Source organism: Emydura macquarii, unplaced genomic scaffold (genome assembly GCF_026122565.2).
Source record: "Emydura macquarii macquarii isolate MOO-44397 ecotype Brisbane River unplaced genomic scaffold, CSIRO-AGI_Emac_v2 contig_1263, whole genome shotgun sequence".
NCBI lineage: Eukaryota > Metazoa > Chordata > Testudines > Chelidae > Emydura > Emydura macquarii.
The window spans coordinates 169,696-187,652 of NW_027131400.1; the positions used below are offsets into that span (position 1 = coordinate 169,696).

A 17,957-nucleotide genomic window follows, 5' to 3' on the forward strand; every position below is an offset into this window, starting at 1 on the left:
CTCTCTGGTCTTAATGGACCTCCTTCAGAGTCTATTCTTGCTGATGATCATTATAACTAGCTTTTATTTTCTAAAGCATTTGCCATGAAATCATTTCTGACTGTTTTCAGACCTTACTGGAAATTATGAAAAAAAGATTCTTAGAGTTGTAATTTACTTAATTGGTGACACTGATCATTTTAATAGCATGATCTTCTTGCAATATTGGAAATATAAGAACAGTGTTCATTTAATGGTGCAAAACAATTCAGAAATTTTTCACTAAATTTTGTCTACATTCTCAAAAAATTGAACCACCTCAAGTTAGTTTAGGGATACTTTTGGAATCAACGTTTGTAATTAGGATAATTTACCATTGTTGATGGTGTGATGTAATAAGTGACATTTTTATGTATGTCTCATATAAGTTATACGATAGTCAACGTATGTTAGTTCTGAACCCTTCAACCATGGGTTGCTTTTCAATTTCAGACTTTCTGGGATGGAGTCAATAAACGTTAGAAGGAATCTTGCTTCATGTCAAATTCAGAATGGAATGGCTCAATAACACAGTTTCAAATTCCTAAGGAAGCTGCATTGTCATACAAAAGGGAACATGCTCACAACACTCATAAAATAAGTCTTTTCCTATTTATGTGGCCATTTCTTGGCCCTAAAGGAAAAACTATGCCAGGCCTTACCAGTGTGGCTTCTTTTGTGAACCATGAGCACATTGGGACCGATGCAAATTATCCCACAGATATCACATTTTAGCTTTCCGTTAGGAAGTCGAATGCCTCCAACTCCTGACATAGCTTTGCTGCCTGGGCCATTGTGTGAGCCATTCATTTTCTCTCCAGAGGCATCAAGCATTCGTAAATCCTCCGCACATTCTTCCCCATTCATTTCACAGGCACGCCCATTCTCTTCATCACTCTGAGTCTCTATTTTAATATTACTGGCTGAAAAAAACAATACAGGATGCCACTCAGTTTTGTTACAAAATAAACATGGTGGCAAAGAAACAATCAAATCAAAGGAGAAAACTTCTAAACAGAATGTACAATATACCTAAGCACAGAAGCTACTGATATGGAGACATTTTTATGTGCAATGTGATGAGTTCAGTGGCATACGAAATAATGGGCAATGGATACCAGTAAGCCAAATACAAAGTGATTAAGTCTTTCAGATTTCTGCAGCTGTAATATCTACATTGTCAATCCACATGAACTGGAATGATAGTAATGATGAATCCATATTGTTTCTGTTTGTCTGACACCAAATAGTGAAAATAAGTACCCATCAAAGACAATGGTTGCCATTAAAAATACATTTGCCACTCTCCAGTGATAGCCTTACCAAGACATCTCTTCTTCTGAGAATAGGAAGAGATTGAGGGTTGCACTGATCTTGAATCCACATATTGATTGATTTGTCACTATGGAAGAAGAGAGCATGGCAGTGGGAAGGAAGAGGACTCAGGCACAGATGAAGAAATCAAAGAGTGGGAAGGAACACGCTGAGGGCTCTGGGACTGGAACTGTGGTTGACATAAAAGGAGTAGGACTTATGCACTTGGGACAGCATGACTGGAGGCTACTGGGTGAAAGGAGAAAGTGTCTAGACCAAGGACAAGTGGTGAGAAAGGGCCAACTCAGCAAGAGAGTGGGAGAATGGTTTAAATTGGATATAGGAACTGGTGGTTGAATGTCCCACACTTAAAACACAGTCGTTTATTCTCCCTGCAGTCTGAGTGGAAGAGAGAATCACTTGTATTATAAACCCTTAAAATAATTGCATCAGAAAAATCTGCTTCTTCCTGTTTTTCTTAAGACCTTTTTTTTAATGCACGTGAAACTTTGTAATTATTCAAGTAATATGGGTAAAAAGGATACTACTATTTGAATTACATACATTAATTTTTTCTCTTGCAAATATGAATGAACTACAGGTAAAAAATTTGTGTATGATAACTATCTTTGGTAGCTGCTGCATTGGTGATTATTATCTTATGTGAGCACAACAAAGACCCAAAACATCTGAGAATTAACCAACTATGGGAGAGGCCTGTAGTCACTCTTTACCTGCACAGGGCTTGTATTATGTTGCATGTAGAATGATAAACTTTTCATTTTTTTCCTTGATACTACAGCTAGTCAAAATTTTTCAAATGAATTTTATTTTTTGGCTGAAAAACAGCCTTTTCTTAAATTGAAAATGATTATTACAATTTTTTTCCCAAAAAGCTTTTATTTTTATCAGCAAAGTCAGAAAAATGAAAAAATGTAAATGATTGACTGAGCACATACCTATTTTCACCCAATCCAGAGCCAGGATTTTCTTTCATTGTAATAACAATGATTTCATACTAACAAGAGATGTAAAAGATGATGCAAGAATGATGTATATTAAGCAAGGTCAATATGGGACAATAGATCTTGATATTCTTCTAAATATGAAATCTGTTCACCAAACTCTGATCTCTATTACACCCAGCAACCTCACTGAAGTCAAATGATTCCAGTGGGATTGCACAGATGTAACTGATGGTAGAATTTGGCCTAATATATGTATTGCTCCAGGATAAAAGTCGAGGACAAAGAAATTTGTTTAGTCTTTAGCACTGGTGAGTTGTGCATTGTCTATAGGGTCAAATCTAGATATTTTTAATGTGTTTTTGAGATACAGTATTTCTATTGTGTATGCAACCGAAGCCTAAGATGAGTGCATACTTTTCCTCTCTAGCTTCCCTCCTAAAGAAGAGAATGATTCAGAGGTCCGGAAAAAAATACTGCTCACCTCTCAGCAATTTAAAAAGCAAAACGTGTGCATATACTAAATGACAGGATAATCAGAAGTGATCACTAGTTTTCTCTAAACTCTGTGGCAGTAAGGAAGCACTCACTTGCAAATGTGACCCAGTTGGTTAATAGAAATGTACTGTCTTGTCACATAGCTGTTTTCAGCCAATCATGCATCAGCCTTTTTATCTTGCTTGTAGAAATAAGTTATTGAACAAAGTAAGTCTACTTTTTAAAAATTACAAATACTTCTGTATTAGCAGATCCAGCCAAATGTAACTTATAAAACATTTGTATCTACTAAGAGAAAAACTTAATGTGGGGATACAAAAAGGATTAAACTGTTTAAGTCCTTACACAGCATATGTAATTAAATGAAGACAAACGTAAATTACTGAGCACTGAAGTGACAGAAAAAATAAGTGCTAGATGGACATGCTCGTCAGTGAATTGATAGCACACTGTATACTTACGGGAAAAAGATTTGGGAATTATTGCGTGAAAATCTCTAAAGCCTTCAGCCCCATATGTAGCTGCAATAAAGAAGGCAAACAAAATGCTGGGTTGTTTGTATTGCTAGCAGTAATAGTCAAAGAAGATGATATTATTGCTACAAAAGACATTGCTTACCTAAAAGAGAGGCAGAACTATCACCAGAGACATAGCACAGAAAAGACACAATATAAAGGAAGAACAGCAGACTCATAGCTAAAAGGAGAATCCTCATGTACATGCCCAGTAATTTTCCTTTGAAAAATGCTGTTTTTCCAAAGAGTTCCTTAAGTTCTTTGATGTTTTGTGAAACCCCAACACTTCTCTGAATTCTTCCTTCCTTGATAAAACCAGTTTCTGCAGGTGGAGTGCAAGTAAAATTCCCACTGAAGCCAACAGGAGCTTTGATTAGGATTTTCAAAGGGAAAGTCATTGAAAGTCGAGAGGAGTTGAACACGTAACTTCCTGAGCCCCTTTGCAAGTCTCTGCCTTTTTCTTTAAGAGAGCTGTTGGATTAGGCCTCTAAAATGCAATTCTCCTCTGAAGACTGATTTTTGTAAATATGCTACTTTTTCACTCCAGAGAGCTGTTCCTTGTATGTATTCAATCATTTCAATTTACTTCAGTGACAAAAATGAGGTTTTGTTGCTTTTTTTCACTTCTGTGAGCCCTGCAGTTAACTGAGGGCATGTCTACATCGTGCATTAATCTGCACTACAGGGGTGTAAATTCTAGTGTGCACCAGTGTGTTGTGCACTAACTGGCCTGTGGGGACTCTGCTGGTGCGCTTGACAAGTTCCCTAGTGTGCATTAATGTAGTACTGTTTGAAATGGGACTACATTAACATGCATCAGGGAACTTTCAGTGAGCCCCAGCAGGGCTCACACAGACCGGTTAGTGCGCAGACATGCTGGTGCACATTAGAATTTACTCTCCAGTTGGTGCACACTATACACCATGTAGACAAGCTCACAGTGGAGAGAGAGAGCACTGGATTCTATTCCTTCTTGTACATCATCAACATGATTTTTTTTTAATGAGGCCTTGTCTACAGTGTTAGCTAAACAGATGTAGCCACATTGATGCATATACCTAGTGCAGACATGTTGTACTAATGTAAACCAGGATTTGCAGAAACCTGAGGTAAACTGCTTTGAGACAAATAACAGTATAAACCAGCACAATGGTTCTAGTATGGTTTTGAGTGGCACAGCTGCTTTGGTTTAGCTACATTGTTGGCTAAAAAACCCAGCAAAGACAAGGCCTAATTCCAATCAGCTGCACCTATGCAACCCCATTTATTACCATAGAGTTGCACAAGTGTCAGTGAGGGCCTAATTTGACTTGCAGAACTCTTATTACTGGGGAGGATGTGAAAGAAGGAAAGAACCCATCTTACCACTAAGATCTTGTAGGGAGTTTTCTGGTTTGGCTATTGGGAAAACCAATATCTACAGAAGTAAATGGAACACATTTTACCAAGTTACTTTTCAAAGTAGAATCACATTTTAATTATTGAAAATAGCCAAGGAGATAAGGCGCGTCAATATATTCAACAGGAAACTAGATGCATTCGAACAGGGAATAAAACCAGTGGAAATGGGAGGGTGTTTAACATGAGGGGAGGAGGAAAAGGCAATGAGTTTAAATGTATTAAAGCAGATTTTTGTAATTGTGATCAATGACATGGCGTCAGGAAGAACATTTACAGTTTTTAAAGTTTTGTCTGAAGATTTATACTTGGATTGGATTAAGTATCAATATTTTCTGTTTCTATTGGAAGATGAGACTTGCGTGATCTCCTTCCCTTCTACAGAGATATAAATTAATCCACTTCTAGTGCTCAGATGATGTGACAAGTGTGTCAAGAAGCAGAATTTGTATTTCAGATTTATTGATGCAACAATAAATATTTGATATTTTGTGTTTTCCAGATAACAAAACATGAATTGCCCAGTATTGTCCAGATACCTAACCCATTCACACTGTATGATTTATTATTACGAAGACCTACCCAGTCAAGCCATTATTCTTTTAATTAATATGCTTAAATTTGGTTAGAGATGACCTTTTAAGCTCCTATACAGGTCAGACCTGCTTCACCACTGTGGTATTTCACATTTACACTGATGTAATGCGATTGAAACCAATGGAATGACACCAGCAAAACACTGGAATAATATGATGGTGAATTGGGCTCCATATACATAGGAGTAAAATCCACTTTTACTGTGATGAATGCATATATTGCATCAGTGTGACTGAGCTACCAAGTTCCCCAAGAATGATGTGCTAAATGCCAGAAGACAATTGCAGGAAAGACACTACTTTCTGTTTAAAAGTTCACTATTCTACCTGTTCTGAAATCCATATATGGGCTCAGACTCTCTTGGCATTTGCTACTCTATATGTGCATGGAAGGTATGGTTAGTGGTTTTAATTTGGGCTTATTTGAAGAAACACCTCGTGAGAAGCCCCCGAGACTACTCAAAAAAAAAAAAAAACTTTTTACAAAATTCCCTTGCTTTTACAACATTTTGCACATACATAGGTGAAAGAGAATCTTGCAGATTTTAAGAGATCATGATATTAAGAGAACCATCTAGCTAATGTACTTCTCCACAATTCCCAACTTCCTCCCCTGGTTCCTCAAGCACCTAAAGCCCCTCTGTCTCCTAACCATGTACCAAATCCTTCATCTTCCTATCCCTGACTATTTCCACAATACAGGCAGGTAATAATGTCAATCTGCAGCACATTGGAAACTGGAAATATAAGGACAGAAAGCAAACTGTGTTTAATATCAAAATATATGAGTAGGACTAATGGACTGATTATTCTTTTATATTTCACGTTTCAATAAAACCTCCATTTTTAAACTGAAATGATGTTACTGCAAGATTTCCAGTCTGCTACATCGGAGTACTGCGGAAATCTAGGAAGCTAGCAGAAGAAGTTACAGGCCCAGCTTGCTACACATGCACAGGAGCCTTGTTAGGAGCAACATGTAACTACAGTATAGCAAGTATTAAAGGAAGACAGAGATTTGCAAATGGTAGGGTTCAGATTTGTATCTCTTCAAGTATGTGTGCAGAGGGACTGTTCTTGATGGTTTGGAGGTAGGGTGACCAGATGTCCCAATTTTATAGGGACAGTCCTGATATTCAGGGCTTTGTCTTATATAGGTGCCTATTATCCACCTCCCCCAATTTTTTTACACTTGCTATCTGGTCCCCCTATTCGGAGGAGGAAATCAGAGCATTTACTAGACACAGAATGTGTCATATTGTTATGGTGGAAGGGTGGCTGGTGGAGAGATTGGGTTATCTTTTGCTCCTTGAGAAAAAGATTTGAGCCCAGATTCTCAAAGGTATTGAGAGTTAGGCACCTAAATACCATTGAGGAAGTGGGCCTTGGTAACTAGACGAGAGTCTGCTGGCAATGTATTTTATGCTTACCCCCCTGTTTCAGAGGAAAGGGTTTGGCAGTTGAGAAGAACATCGGGTCATACCGGGCCATTTGGGGCAGGAGGATTTGCTCATGCTCCCCTGGGAGGAACTGGGCAACATGGAGTGAGAAGGGAGGGATTTTATCATGAATGAAAATTTGACATTTGGGAAGAAGGAGGAGAGACCACAATGGGCTGCTTGGGAAACAGGAGGCTCTCATTGTCTGAGAGAGGATTTGGCAGTTGAGTAGGGGGTGCTCAGGGATTTGTTACACGAAGGGAAAGGAAACATCCCCCATACTTTCCTCCTTCATTTTCTTCTCTCCTTCTCTTCCCTCTCCCAAGTCACAAGCCATGAAGCTGCAAACACAGAGCCTCCGTTCTAAGCATCTTTATTGTGCCAGCTGCTTGTTCTAAAGAATCGACTCAGAAATCTGGACTCAGTGTTCATGGGATGCAGTGTAATTTAATAGGTGGAAATCTGAGGCAAAAGAGTTCTCACCAAGCAATGAAAAGTCTTCACTGAGTCACATAGTCACGTGAGATCAACGGGATATTTGTCAGAGAACTTAACTGATTTCTGGTGAAACAGTAAAACCTACTATTTAGATACTATGCCTGTCTCTCAATCCAGTACGTCTGCTTTACCACACACTGGATTATAGTTTCTAGTTAAATTCTGAAGTCCCTTTGTGTAACCCACATTTTTTTTGCTGGGAGAAGGAACTACCTTTTTATGTACTATCTTCAGCCAGTGTGTCTGTGCATCAGTTCTTAGAATGGCAAAAAGGTAAAAATTTTCAAAACCCCCTCTGTGACTGAGGAGTTTAGGAACCTAAGACTCATGGAAAGTCAAATGGTCTTATGGGCCATTTTTACTTTTTTTTAAAAATATTTTTACTACATTTTTACAAAACTATTTAGGGAAGTTACATGGGAATTATTCAATGGGAAATAGGCACCATTAATAATCTGGAGGATGGGATGGATTGCACCCGCAGCAAATTTACAGATAACACTAAGATGGGGGGAGTGGTAGATACGCTGGAGGGCGGGGATAGGATACAGAATGACCTAGACAAATGAGAGGATTGGACCAAAAGAAATCTGATGAGGTTCAACAAGAACAAGTGCAGAGTCCTGCATTTAGGATGGAAGACTCCCATGCACTGCTACAGACTGGGGATCGACGAGCTACGCAACAGTTCAGTAGAAAAGAACCGGGTTACAGTGGACAAGAAGCTGGATATGAATCAACAGTGTGCTCTTATTGCCAAGAAGGCTAATGGCATATTGGACTGCATTAATAGGAGCATTGCCAGCAGATCAAGGGAAGTGATATTCTCTATTCAGCATTCAGCTCTGATGATGAGGCCACATTTGGGGAACTGTGTCCAGTTTTGGGCCTCCCACTACAAAAAGGATGTGGACAAATTGGAAAGACTCCAATGGAGGGCAACAAAAATGATTAGAGGGCTGGAGCGTAAGACTTATGAGGGGAGGCTGAGGGAACTAGGCTTGTTTAGTCTGCAGAAGAGCAGAATGGGGTGGAGGGGAGGGGTTAATAGCAGCCTTTAACTACCTGAAAGGTGGTTCCAGGGAGGATGTACCTAGGCTGTTTTCAGTGGTAGTAGATGGCAAAACTAGGAGCAATGGTCCCAAGTTGCAGTGGGGGAGGTCTAGGTTGGATATTGGGAAAAACTTTTTCACTAGGAGGGTGGTGAAGCACTGGAATGGGTTACCTAGGGAGGTGGTGGAATCTCCATCCTTAAAGGTTTTAAGGTGCAGCTTGACAAAGCTTTCTGGCTGGGATGATTTAGTTGTGGTTGGTCCTGTTTTGAGCAGGGGGGTTGGACTAGATGACCTCCTGAGGTCCCTTCCAACCCTAATCTTCTATGATTCTATTCTATGATCTTTAGGTGCCTAAATAGATTTGAATTTTTTAAAATTACTTTTGAAAATGTTTATGACTGATTTACAATGGTATTTAAGTGCCTAGAGATGCAGATAGATGCCTAGTGGGATATTCAAAAGCACCTAAACAAGTTAGGTTTAAACTTAAGTCCTATTGAAATCAATGTGACTTAAGCACCTAAACACATTGATTTCAATAGGACTTAAGTGCCTAACTTGCTTACTCACTTTTGAAAATCCCATTAGGGAATCTTCATCTTGTGGTACTTAAGGGCATGACTACACTGCAATTACAAACCCGTGCCTGGCCCATGCGAGCTGGCTCTAGCTCATGGGGCTTGGCCTAAGCAGCTGTTTAATTGCGGTGTAGACGTTCAGGCTTGGGCTGCAGCTCAAGCTCTGGGACTCTCCCCTCTTGTAGGGTCCTAGAACTCAGGCTCCAGCCCATGCCTGAACGTCTACACCATAATTAAACAGTCCATTAGCCTGAGCCCTGCAACCTTGAGTCAGCTGCCATGTGTTTTTAATTACAGTCTAAACATACCCTAAGTGCCTTTAGAAATCTGGCCTTTAGGATCCTTTGAAAATCCCAGTCCGAGCTTCACTTTTGGTCCCAGGATTACCTCATAAAATGCAAAGTTTTTATGTGCACTTCTGACACCTACAATTCAGAGGCAAAGGAAAGTTCCTTTTAAGTGTTTGGATTAATTTTTGTGTGCACACATTTTGTTTTAATTTGATATTTTAAGGGAAATTGGAAATATTCTGCTATCCATTGATGTTTTAATGACAGATTTAAAGTACAGCAAGATTTTTGCATGAAGGGAACTATAATTGTGCAGGCAAAGGATAGATAAAGCTGCAACAAGAGCCGATTGATTTGAATACTGGATTTAAAATGTTGTGCTCAAGAGAATAAAATCTTTAATACCGTTCTTGATAACAAATTACAAACAATACTGCTGAAAAAGCAGGAATAGATTATTATTTATTATTTAAAAAAAACAGAGACAAGAAAATCAATTCAAGCTTCAAGACAACACAAAGAGTCAGATTTTGCTCTCATTTACACTGGTAAAAGTCTGCTTACATATATTTTCAGTAATTCCTATGTTATTTTATTTTATAAAGACTTGAATAAAATCAGATGGGAGGGGGTTGTTTGTTTTTGTTTTTGGTGGTTTTTGGATTTTGTTTTTTTTTAAGTGGGGAGGGTTTTGGACTCAAATTGTGATACTAATTATCCACCTAAAGTCACAATCCCTTATTTTGTGACATCACAACGAGTTGCTGTGGAAACAATTTTGCTTCACAAATAGGAGTAGCACTACCAGTGAGGAAGAAGCAGCTGTGTTTATGAACGCATCAGAAATATCCTCAATATTAAAGACCAAAGGGAGGAAACAGTTCACAGAAATACAAGGCATACAGGCAAGTCATTTGTTCACTGAGCAATTTTCAAAGATACAAAATTCATGGGCTGGCTTGTAAAATAATGAATAAAGTTTATTCTCTAGTTTAATTGACTTTTTTATTACTAAGCCTTGCCCAGCCCATCCCTGCATGCCTTTTTAAAACTTTCTCCGTGGACCTGTGAAATGTCTTTAAAAAGGTCTCGGCAGAAGTTAATAATGATATCTGGACTTATCCAAACTGACTGATTCTTGAACTCCAGAAAAAAAGGAGATGAGGCCAAATTGTTTAAAAAATGGCCCGTGATTTTTCACCACTTAATTTACATGTGCAGTTATTGCACTTACATGTACAAATATCCACTGGCACATGCATATGTGGTACTTACATATGTGAAATTAAAAAAAAATTAGACTCCATTTAAGTGTGGCTGAAAATTGGACCTTATAATACAACATTATTCACATGGATAAAAACTATTTTTTTTAAAAAAAGGCCAGAAAACTCCATAATGCAACAGCAACCACCTGGGTAGAAACCAACCAGTGCAAATTCCAACCAACCAAATTCCAGTGCAGCACTTTCATCACTAAAAGAACTCAACCTGTTAAAAGAATCCAGAATTCAATGTGCCAAGGAACAGCAGGAACAGTAAGACAAATATAAGCTAACCCCCTGAAACAAATGAGTAAACTTAGTGACAGAACAGGCCAACTTCCCTTCACAACGACCTGTTTGTGAATCTTTTACTGTACCACACACTCCAAAATGGCAAAGAAGAGACTATGGATGAAATTGCAAGTACTTAATAATAATTGGCAGCTGCTCAGAATCCAGTTCTCAGATGAATTTTAAAAGGAAAGGGGAAAAAAAAAAAAAGAAGAGTTAGCACTAAAGTCCACCCATGCCTTGAGGCCCTCTGCAACTGCAGCAAACCGGGTATGTGGGATAAGGATGATTCCTGATCCATCCTTCTGCAGTAAACTCAACCACACCCTCTACTCAAGGGTCCTAGCCAATCAGCCTTTGGAATCAGTTTGTTCCCTACCCCAATTTTGGCTTTTAATCAAATATATATGATTCCAGAAACACAGGCTCCTTCAGATAAGCTATCTTCCACAGGACAACCAGTATGGTGAGCTCCACCCATCCGGTGACCTATGGCTGCCATTTCCTTCCACTGCAAAGGCAAAACCTGAACTAGAGTTCACAGAAGAAGCACATCAGTATGATAGTTGTTGTGCAAAATACCCCTGCTTTCACATTCTCTTAATGGATGAATAAAGTTGCCCTTCACTTATTATGTCATGCAAACAGATTGGCATTTTCTTGTGGAAGTGTAATTACGACATGCAAGTCAATGTGTGGTGAATGCAGGTGAGTGGACATAAGAAACAAGACACTTTTCTGTATGTCCACAAAAGGGGCCTCTATTCTTCCAGAGCATTAGCATTTATCCAAGAAATCCCCACCACACCAAGAAGAGAACGCTCTAAAGAATTCCGTTCCAGCAACGTAGGTCCAACAAAAATGTGTGTGTCTGTGGGGTGGAACCTATTTTGCACATGGAAGCAATGATAAGACCTACGGTCCCAATTCAAGAAGGAGCGTAGGCATGTGAGTATTCCCATTTAAATCTATTAAACACATGGATCTAACTTTCAGCACGTGATGTACCTTGCTGAATAGCTAAGGGCCTAAATAGCTAGATTCCAGAGGGCTTTTTAACCAGTTCAATGGGCCTGATCTGCACAGTTCTGCTCTGGATCTAAACGAGAAGGGTGTTTGAATTCAAGCAGTTTATCTCACCCATTTCTATTAATTAGCTGTCTGCAGGGGCGTGCACAGAAATTTAACTTTGACCCCTTTTGAGGGGGGCACAGACCTGGCCCCAGGAGGAGCTCGCTCTCCCTCCCCCCACCTTGCCCCAGTTCCATAGGAGCTCACTCCCCCTCGCCCCCGTCACCAAGCCTCCAGAGGAGTTCTGTGCCACTGATGATTATTGGGAGGGGAGACAGGGGGAGCATGCCCTGGCTTGCCCTCCCTTGTGCACACCCCTGGCTGCCCCTGTGGTGTTCAGCTGACATATCAGTAAAACATTGTGGAAAGGAGAAAAGCTTTATCAGACAGAGACATTTATCTAGTGCCACTTATATGTGCTAACAGACCTGAGATTTCTAAAAGACAAGGTGGATGAGATAGTATCTTTTATGGACCAACTTCTGTTGATGAGAGAGACAAACTTTTGAATAACACAGCACTCTTCTTCAGGTCTGGGAAAAGGTACTCAGGGTGTCACAGCTAAATACAAGATGGAACAGATGGTTTAACATAAGTAGTTGCCACATATTCTAAGGGACCATTCAAGATGAGATTTCTAAAACAGGTAGCAAAGGCTCATGCTTTTAGTACAGGAACCTCCAGGTTTGATTCTCAATACCAGTGACCCACCCAGGTGCAGTGTTACAGACATGCAGTTCTCTGCCTCCTCTGTTTCTATCCAAATTTATTTTGCAAGCACATTAAAGAATAAGAAAGTAACACAAGGGCATTTAGCAGGAATTTTTAAATATTGCAAGTCAGAATATATAATAAAAATGATATGAAATCATTGCCAGATATGAAAATATTCACAGCAGATATAAGTGGATCTGTGTGTATGCGTCTGGTTAAGGGTGCATGTTGATGTGAAGCCTCATTCTGCAATGAATTTATAGATACAGAATTTCCTGGCTTTTATTGTACCAACAGTTTTCCAAAAGAAGCAAACCTTGATACATATCACAATATAAAGGCTTGTGTAAACTTGAAATGCTACAGCCGCACAGCTGTAGCGCTTCAGTGGACACACTACCTATGCTGACGGTAGGGGTTCTCCTGTGAGTGTAGGTAATCCACCTCACCGAGAGGTGGTAGCTAGGTTGACATAAGAACTCTTCCATTGACCTAGTGCTGTCTATCCCGGGGGTTAGGTCAATTTAACTACACTGCTCAGAGGGGCAGATTTTTCACGTCCCTGAGCAACACAACTGGGTCAACCTAACTTTTTACTGCAGACCATACTTAACACTAATAATGACCTCTCCTGATAGGGCAGTCATCCATTCTCTCTCACATCCTTTCTCAAAGAACACAGGGAAACTTATCAGTGTTAATCTGCACCCTTGGATGTGCCTTTTTTAAACAACATCAAAATCTACTGCCTTACTGTGTGTGGATTCCTCTTGCTGATTTAGGAGTGTGGTGACACCAGAGAATTTTAAAATGTGAGTTTTGCAATCAGAAAAAGAGCCCTTACTATTGTGATAAAAGGGCTGACAAGTGCAGGACCAGTATTTGGAGAAGAGGGGAGGTTTATTGAGAGAAGAAATTAACAGTGGAGCCCAGAGAAAACTATTAGGTTGAAGAAACGGAGTGGAGGGGGGTGTCATGAATGAAGCATTGTAATTATACCTGAGTTATGAGAATATCTCACACTGGAGAGATTCCTGGCCAAAAGGAGGGCACACTGAGGTGGTGATCCAAGAACCCAGCCAGTGGATATTGTGACAGGGGCTACCGGAGGGTAGTAGAAGGATGCTATGTTAGCCCAAGACTGATCAAAGCCCTACTCCCCTAGCAGCTGCCCAAGGTTTCCTTCAAACTGATCAGGGCCAGCTGAGGCCAAGGCCAGCTGAAACCAATTAGGGTCAGCGGTGGTCAGGATCAGCTAAGACCAATTAAGGGCTGCCTGGGAGCAGATAAAAACTCCCTGCCAGCCAGGCAGGGGTCTCCTGGAATCTGGAGAGTTTGGAGGTTTAGGAGAGTTTGAAGAGTGTGGCGAATGGGGGGGGAGGGTAGGAGAACTGCGAGCAGCAGGAGCCAGAGAAATGCAGGGGGTTTGGCCGTTGGAGTGGCCACTTAGCCCCGACGGAAACCAGGGTAGGGAAGCAGCCCAGAGGGAAGATTTTCATAGTGCATTATAGCAGCAGCCAGCCATTGCTGTCAGCCAGGGTCTCTGGGCTGGTGTCAGAAGAAGAGGGCGGGCTTGGATACCCACTACCCTGCCGCAGAGTCTAAGGTCCCGAGGGCACTGCTTGGCCGGTGAAGGCCCCAAGGGAGACGGGGCAGAAGTGAGACGGTCACCATTTTAGGACTGGTGGGCGCCCCGGGTGGCCATTTTGTGCCCACCTCACCAAAAGAAGCACTCGGCCCACGGGAGCACGAAGGCCACCTTACCACAATATATAAGTGATGCAAAATGTTGTTAGAAGACAGAATTTAAGCCCACTGAAAACCCCCCTGTAAAATCATTGCATATGCTGGATACATCAAGAATCATCATTTATAAGACTACTATGGTTTAGGTGTAAAAAGATATAATAATTAAAGACACTATTCATTATCCTGCAAAAAGAACGTAAGCATTTTCAATGCTCAAAATCGATGAACAATTTACATCTTTAACGACTTCTATTGAATTGTGCAGATTTACATCAGACCCTAAATGCAACTAATCTGTTTAAATACCAGTTTGCATATTTGAAATGATATAACTTCACTACTAAGCAGACTCCTTTTTCTCTTGGCAGAATACCAGCACAGTGTAGAATCATTACCAGGGATTCTTCAGCTGTCATGGTGATACATTGTACTGTATGTTAAGAGACTGTTAATGGTTCCTCAGCGGTCACAAAGGTTGGTAGGCCTAAATGAGATCTACTAGCTGCGCTTTGGTTTGTGGGCGTGTCTGTACATAGCACATCATCCCTCTGTGCTGCCTGTGTGTTCGGCTCTCGAGAACGGGTCAAAGACCGAAACAGACTAGAATCTTGCCACCCCCCGCTCCCTCCCCCGCACTGTAGACTGGTCACTGAACAGAGAAATGGGCTTTTTACTGTATAATGTTCCAGTCCTCATTTTGTGGAAATGATAGATTTTTCCCCTCTCTTTCCAAGGATTAGATCAATTGTGAAAATAATTCTGAGCTAGGTTAACTTTCAGGTCCGTCAGGATTTGTCTATGCGGCAAAATAAATAAATAAATACATAAATTCCAGGGCAATGAGTCTCAGAGCCCATGTCTGATTCAGGCATGTTGGGCTCATGCCCTGGGGCTGAAAATGGCAGTGTAGAAGTTCCTGCTCAGGTTGGAGACCGGGCTCTGAGATCAGGCAAGGGGGATGTATCTCAGAGCCCGACTCCATTAACCCTGGCTCCGAGACTTGTTACTGTAGCTTTTGGGTATTTTGTTGTAGCATAGACATGCCTTTAGTCATGACAATGTCCCTTTACCTTGTTAGAAGAGTTTGTCTGACTCTTCTGATGCTTTTTTTCTCAGATTTAGAACCAATAGCAGAATTTTGATATAGTTTACCAAATAACCAGTACAGTCAACTGTTGTGATGATCTGGGAAATCTAGATTTTTGTGTAGGACACATAAGACGCATTGAAATCTTGTATCGTTTTTTGGACCTCACTGATAGAGAGAGCCCTTGAGCACGTCTCCTTACAAAATGATTCCTTTCCCCTTGTGTAGTGCAGCCAATCTGTTGCTAGGGTGGGGATATATCTGGTATTGTGGCCAAGGAAAATGCCCAGTATGTGTTAATGTAACAGGGTGTTCTAAACAGTGATGTGAGAACCTCAAAGGGCACACAGGTTTGGACCAATCTGGAAACATCTTATTTAGTCTACATTTATTTTAAATCTCTATTTTTATGTCACTCTCCTATCCACTTTTCCATGTCTCCAACTTCTTTATCCTCATCCTAGGAAAAACAGATCCTTCTTCCTTTCCTACGACACAGTCAGATCTCAACCATTATTGGCACTGGGGGCAGAAAGTCTCTCAAGTAATTTTCTCTTCTATGCTACATCCAACAGCTCTAACCAAAAGCTGCATATTGCAGGCTTTCCATAGATCTGAGATACCTCAGAACGCAATGCTAAGACAAACCCAGAATTTGTGAGAGTTTAAGATAACAGCTGTTCCAGTGGTGATTGCCAGAACTCCTGTGACCCCCCAGTGACTCTCAATCAATTTTTAAAAAGACAGAAGTTCAGAAATGTCATCCACCAGCCTCAACAGCTGAGGGAACTTAATGAGGCCGGTGGTGAAAGGGGACAATCCCAGCAGTGAGGGAGGGAGACTTGCTGAGGGACACCCGGTAGTTTCTCCGGTAGTTGGCACTCATTGGCACTTGAAGGGAAATGGTGTTGATTGGCCAGTATTCCCCAACTCCCACAATTCACCTAGAGTGGGGCAACATGACGCCTCTTTTGGCTCCATTCCAGCAGCCCCACGCTACCCATCCAAACTAAGAATGGGAACCCGGACTGACAGATGCTGCACGTCTAGCCAGTCTCCTGTTTGGGGGTCAGAAGGGAATTTTTTCTTCCATTGGCAGTGGACTGGGGAGTTTTTCACTTTTCTCGCAGCACCTTCAAGCCACAGTGGGTTAAGTAGTAATGTGCTTGGTACCTAGCTGTGGTGTTAATTCATCACCACTTGGAGCCGGCTTCCAGTGTGTGAAAATGAGCAGTTCCCACAGATAAAAGACCTTGAATTATGGAAATGGGACTTGGTTTCATGGGATAGGGTGATACCTTGTGGCCCACGCAGGCTGAGGTCCCCACCCTTCTATGCCCTCTTTCCCCCTTGCAGAGCGTGTGGCGGGGCAGTGGTAGGACTCAGAATGAAGACAGTCCGGGGGGGTAGGCTGAGGGTAGTTCACCCCAAGTTATTGGGTGTCCTATAACCCCCACGCTGGAATCACTTAAATGCCTTCTATAGGAAAACATGGGTGATGGGCAGGGAGCTCTCCTCCCCTGAGTTTAAGTTTAATAAAACTTGCAGCCTGCCACTTAAAATCTACCTATGCGTCTGTCCTCATTTCACCTCTGTGTCCACATCAAAGAGGAATTATTGGACTGCAGGGCGCATTACTCTGAGTTCAAACAAAAAAGGAACAGTCCCTTGTAGATCAGTAACCAATTTAGGTAAGATGATCTAAGCTGTTATGATCTAAGGTATGATGGACATAAAATAGCTTTGAAATTTGGGCCTGTTCTTAATTTTTCCTCAGTCTGTTAGTACTAATATTAGATGTATACTTTTAGAATTTGTTGGTTACTTTTACTGAGCTGTGCTGGGAAGTAACGTCAGTGTGAGATGTATTTCTTGTTGATTTAACTAGTACGATGCTGTCTTAGCACTGAATTGTGTTCCCTTTTATTCCAGGCCATATGAAAACTCTTGGTTTGGCACCAAGTGCCTTTCATTTTTGTTAACTGGTTCACTGCTGCCACAAACAGCAGATATGTGATGAGACACTCATGCATTGGAGGGTACAGTACCCATAGAATTTCACTTTGAAAAAGCTATTGCTTAAAGAAAACTGCAGTCACTCAGGTGTCATACCAGACACCTGCTGGGGAGGAGTTTACCATCAGATTGGCCAATCTGGTGATTTGAAAAAACAATTTATAATTTGAGTTTTTTTAGCCTGATTCTGATTTCACAGATACCAGTTTTACTGCACTGACACCAACTCCTGGTACACTGGTACAAGTGAGATCAGAATCAAACATCTTTGCAACTGGTGTAAAGTGCTGTAGCTCAACTGAGGTCTGGCCTTTAGTGCTGAACACTTATCCAATAGCGTGAATGGCAAGTGAAAGATAAATGCCAGTGGCTTGGCCAGGCATAGTGAGGCGTATTCTCCTTTCACTGACACCACTATCAATTAAGGGTAACTCCATTAAAGTCAGTGGGATTACACTAATGTAAAAATGATGTGAGAGGAGGATCAGACCTAGTGTAGACAATATCAGTGCTCTGTTCCCTGTTCTGCTCTTCAAATGCATATGAGTCATGATTTGCAACTTCCCGGTTAATCAATTCCTGCACCTCTCTTGAGCTAAG

At 41.0% G+C, this 17,957-nt stretch overlaps 1 protein-coding gene across 4 annotated transcripts in view; it reads right to left on the bottom strand.

Moving 5' to 3' along the window:
- Nucleotides 1–17,957, bottom strand: part of IKZF1 (IKAROS family zinc finger 1) — a 93,162-nt gene that overhangs the window by 27,419 nt on the left and 47,786 nt on the right. For 2 of the 4 annotated variants that reach the window (XM_067550327.1, XM_067550326.1), the window contains exons 4-5: nt 3,257–3,316; nt 681–941 (exon numbers count right to left, since the gene is read on the bottom strand). The exons of the other annotated variants lie outside the window; for them this stretch is intronic. In XM_067550327.1, the coding sequence (XP_067406428.1) occupies nt 681–941; nt 3,257–3,316 (321 nt within the window). The remainder of the gene's footprint in view (nt 1–680; nt 942–3,256; nt 3,317–17,957) is intronic. 4 annotated transcript variants of the gene reach the window in all.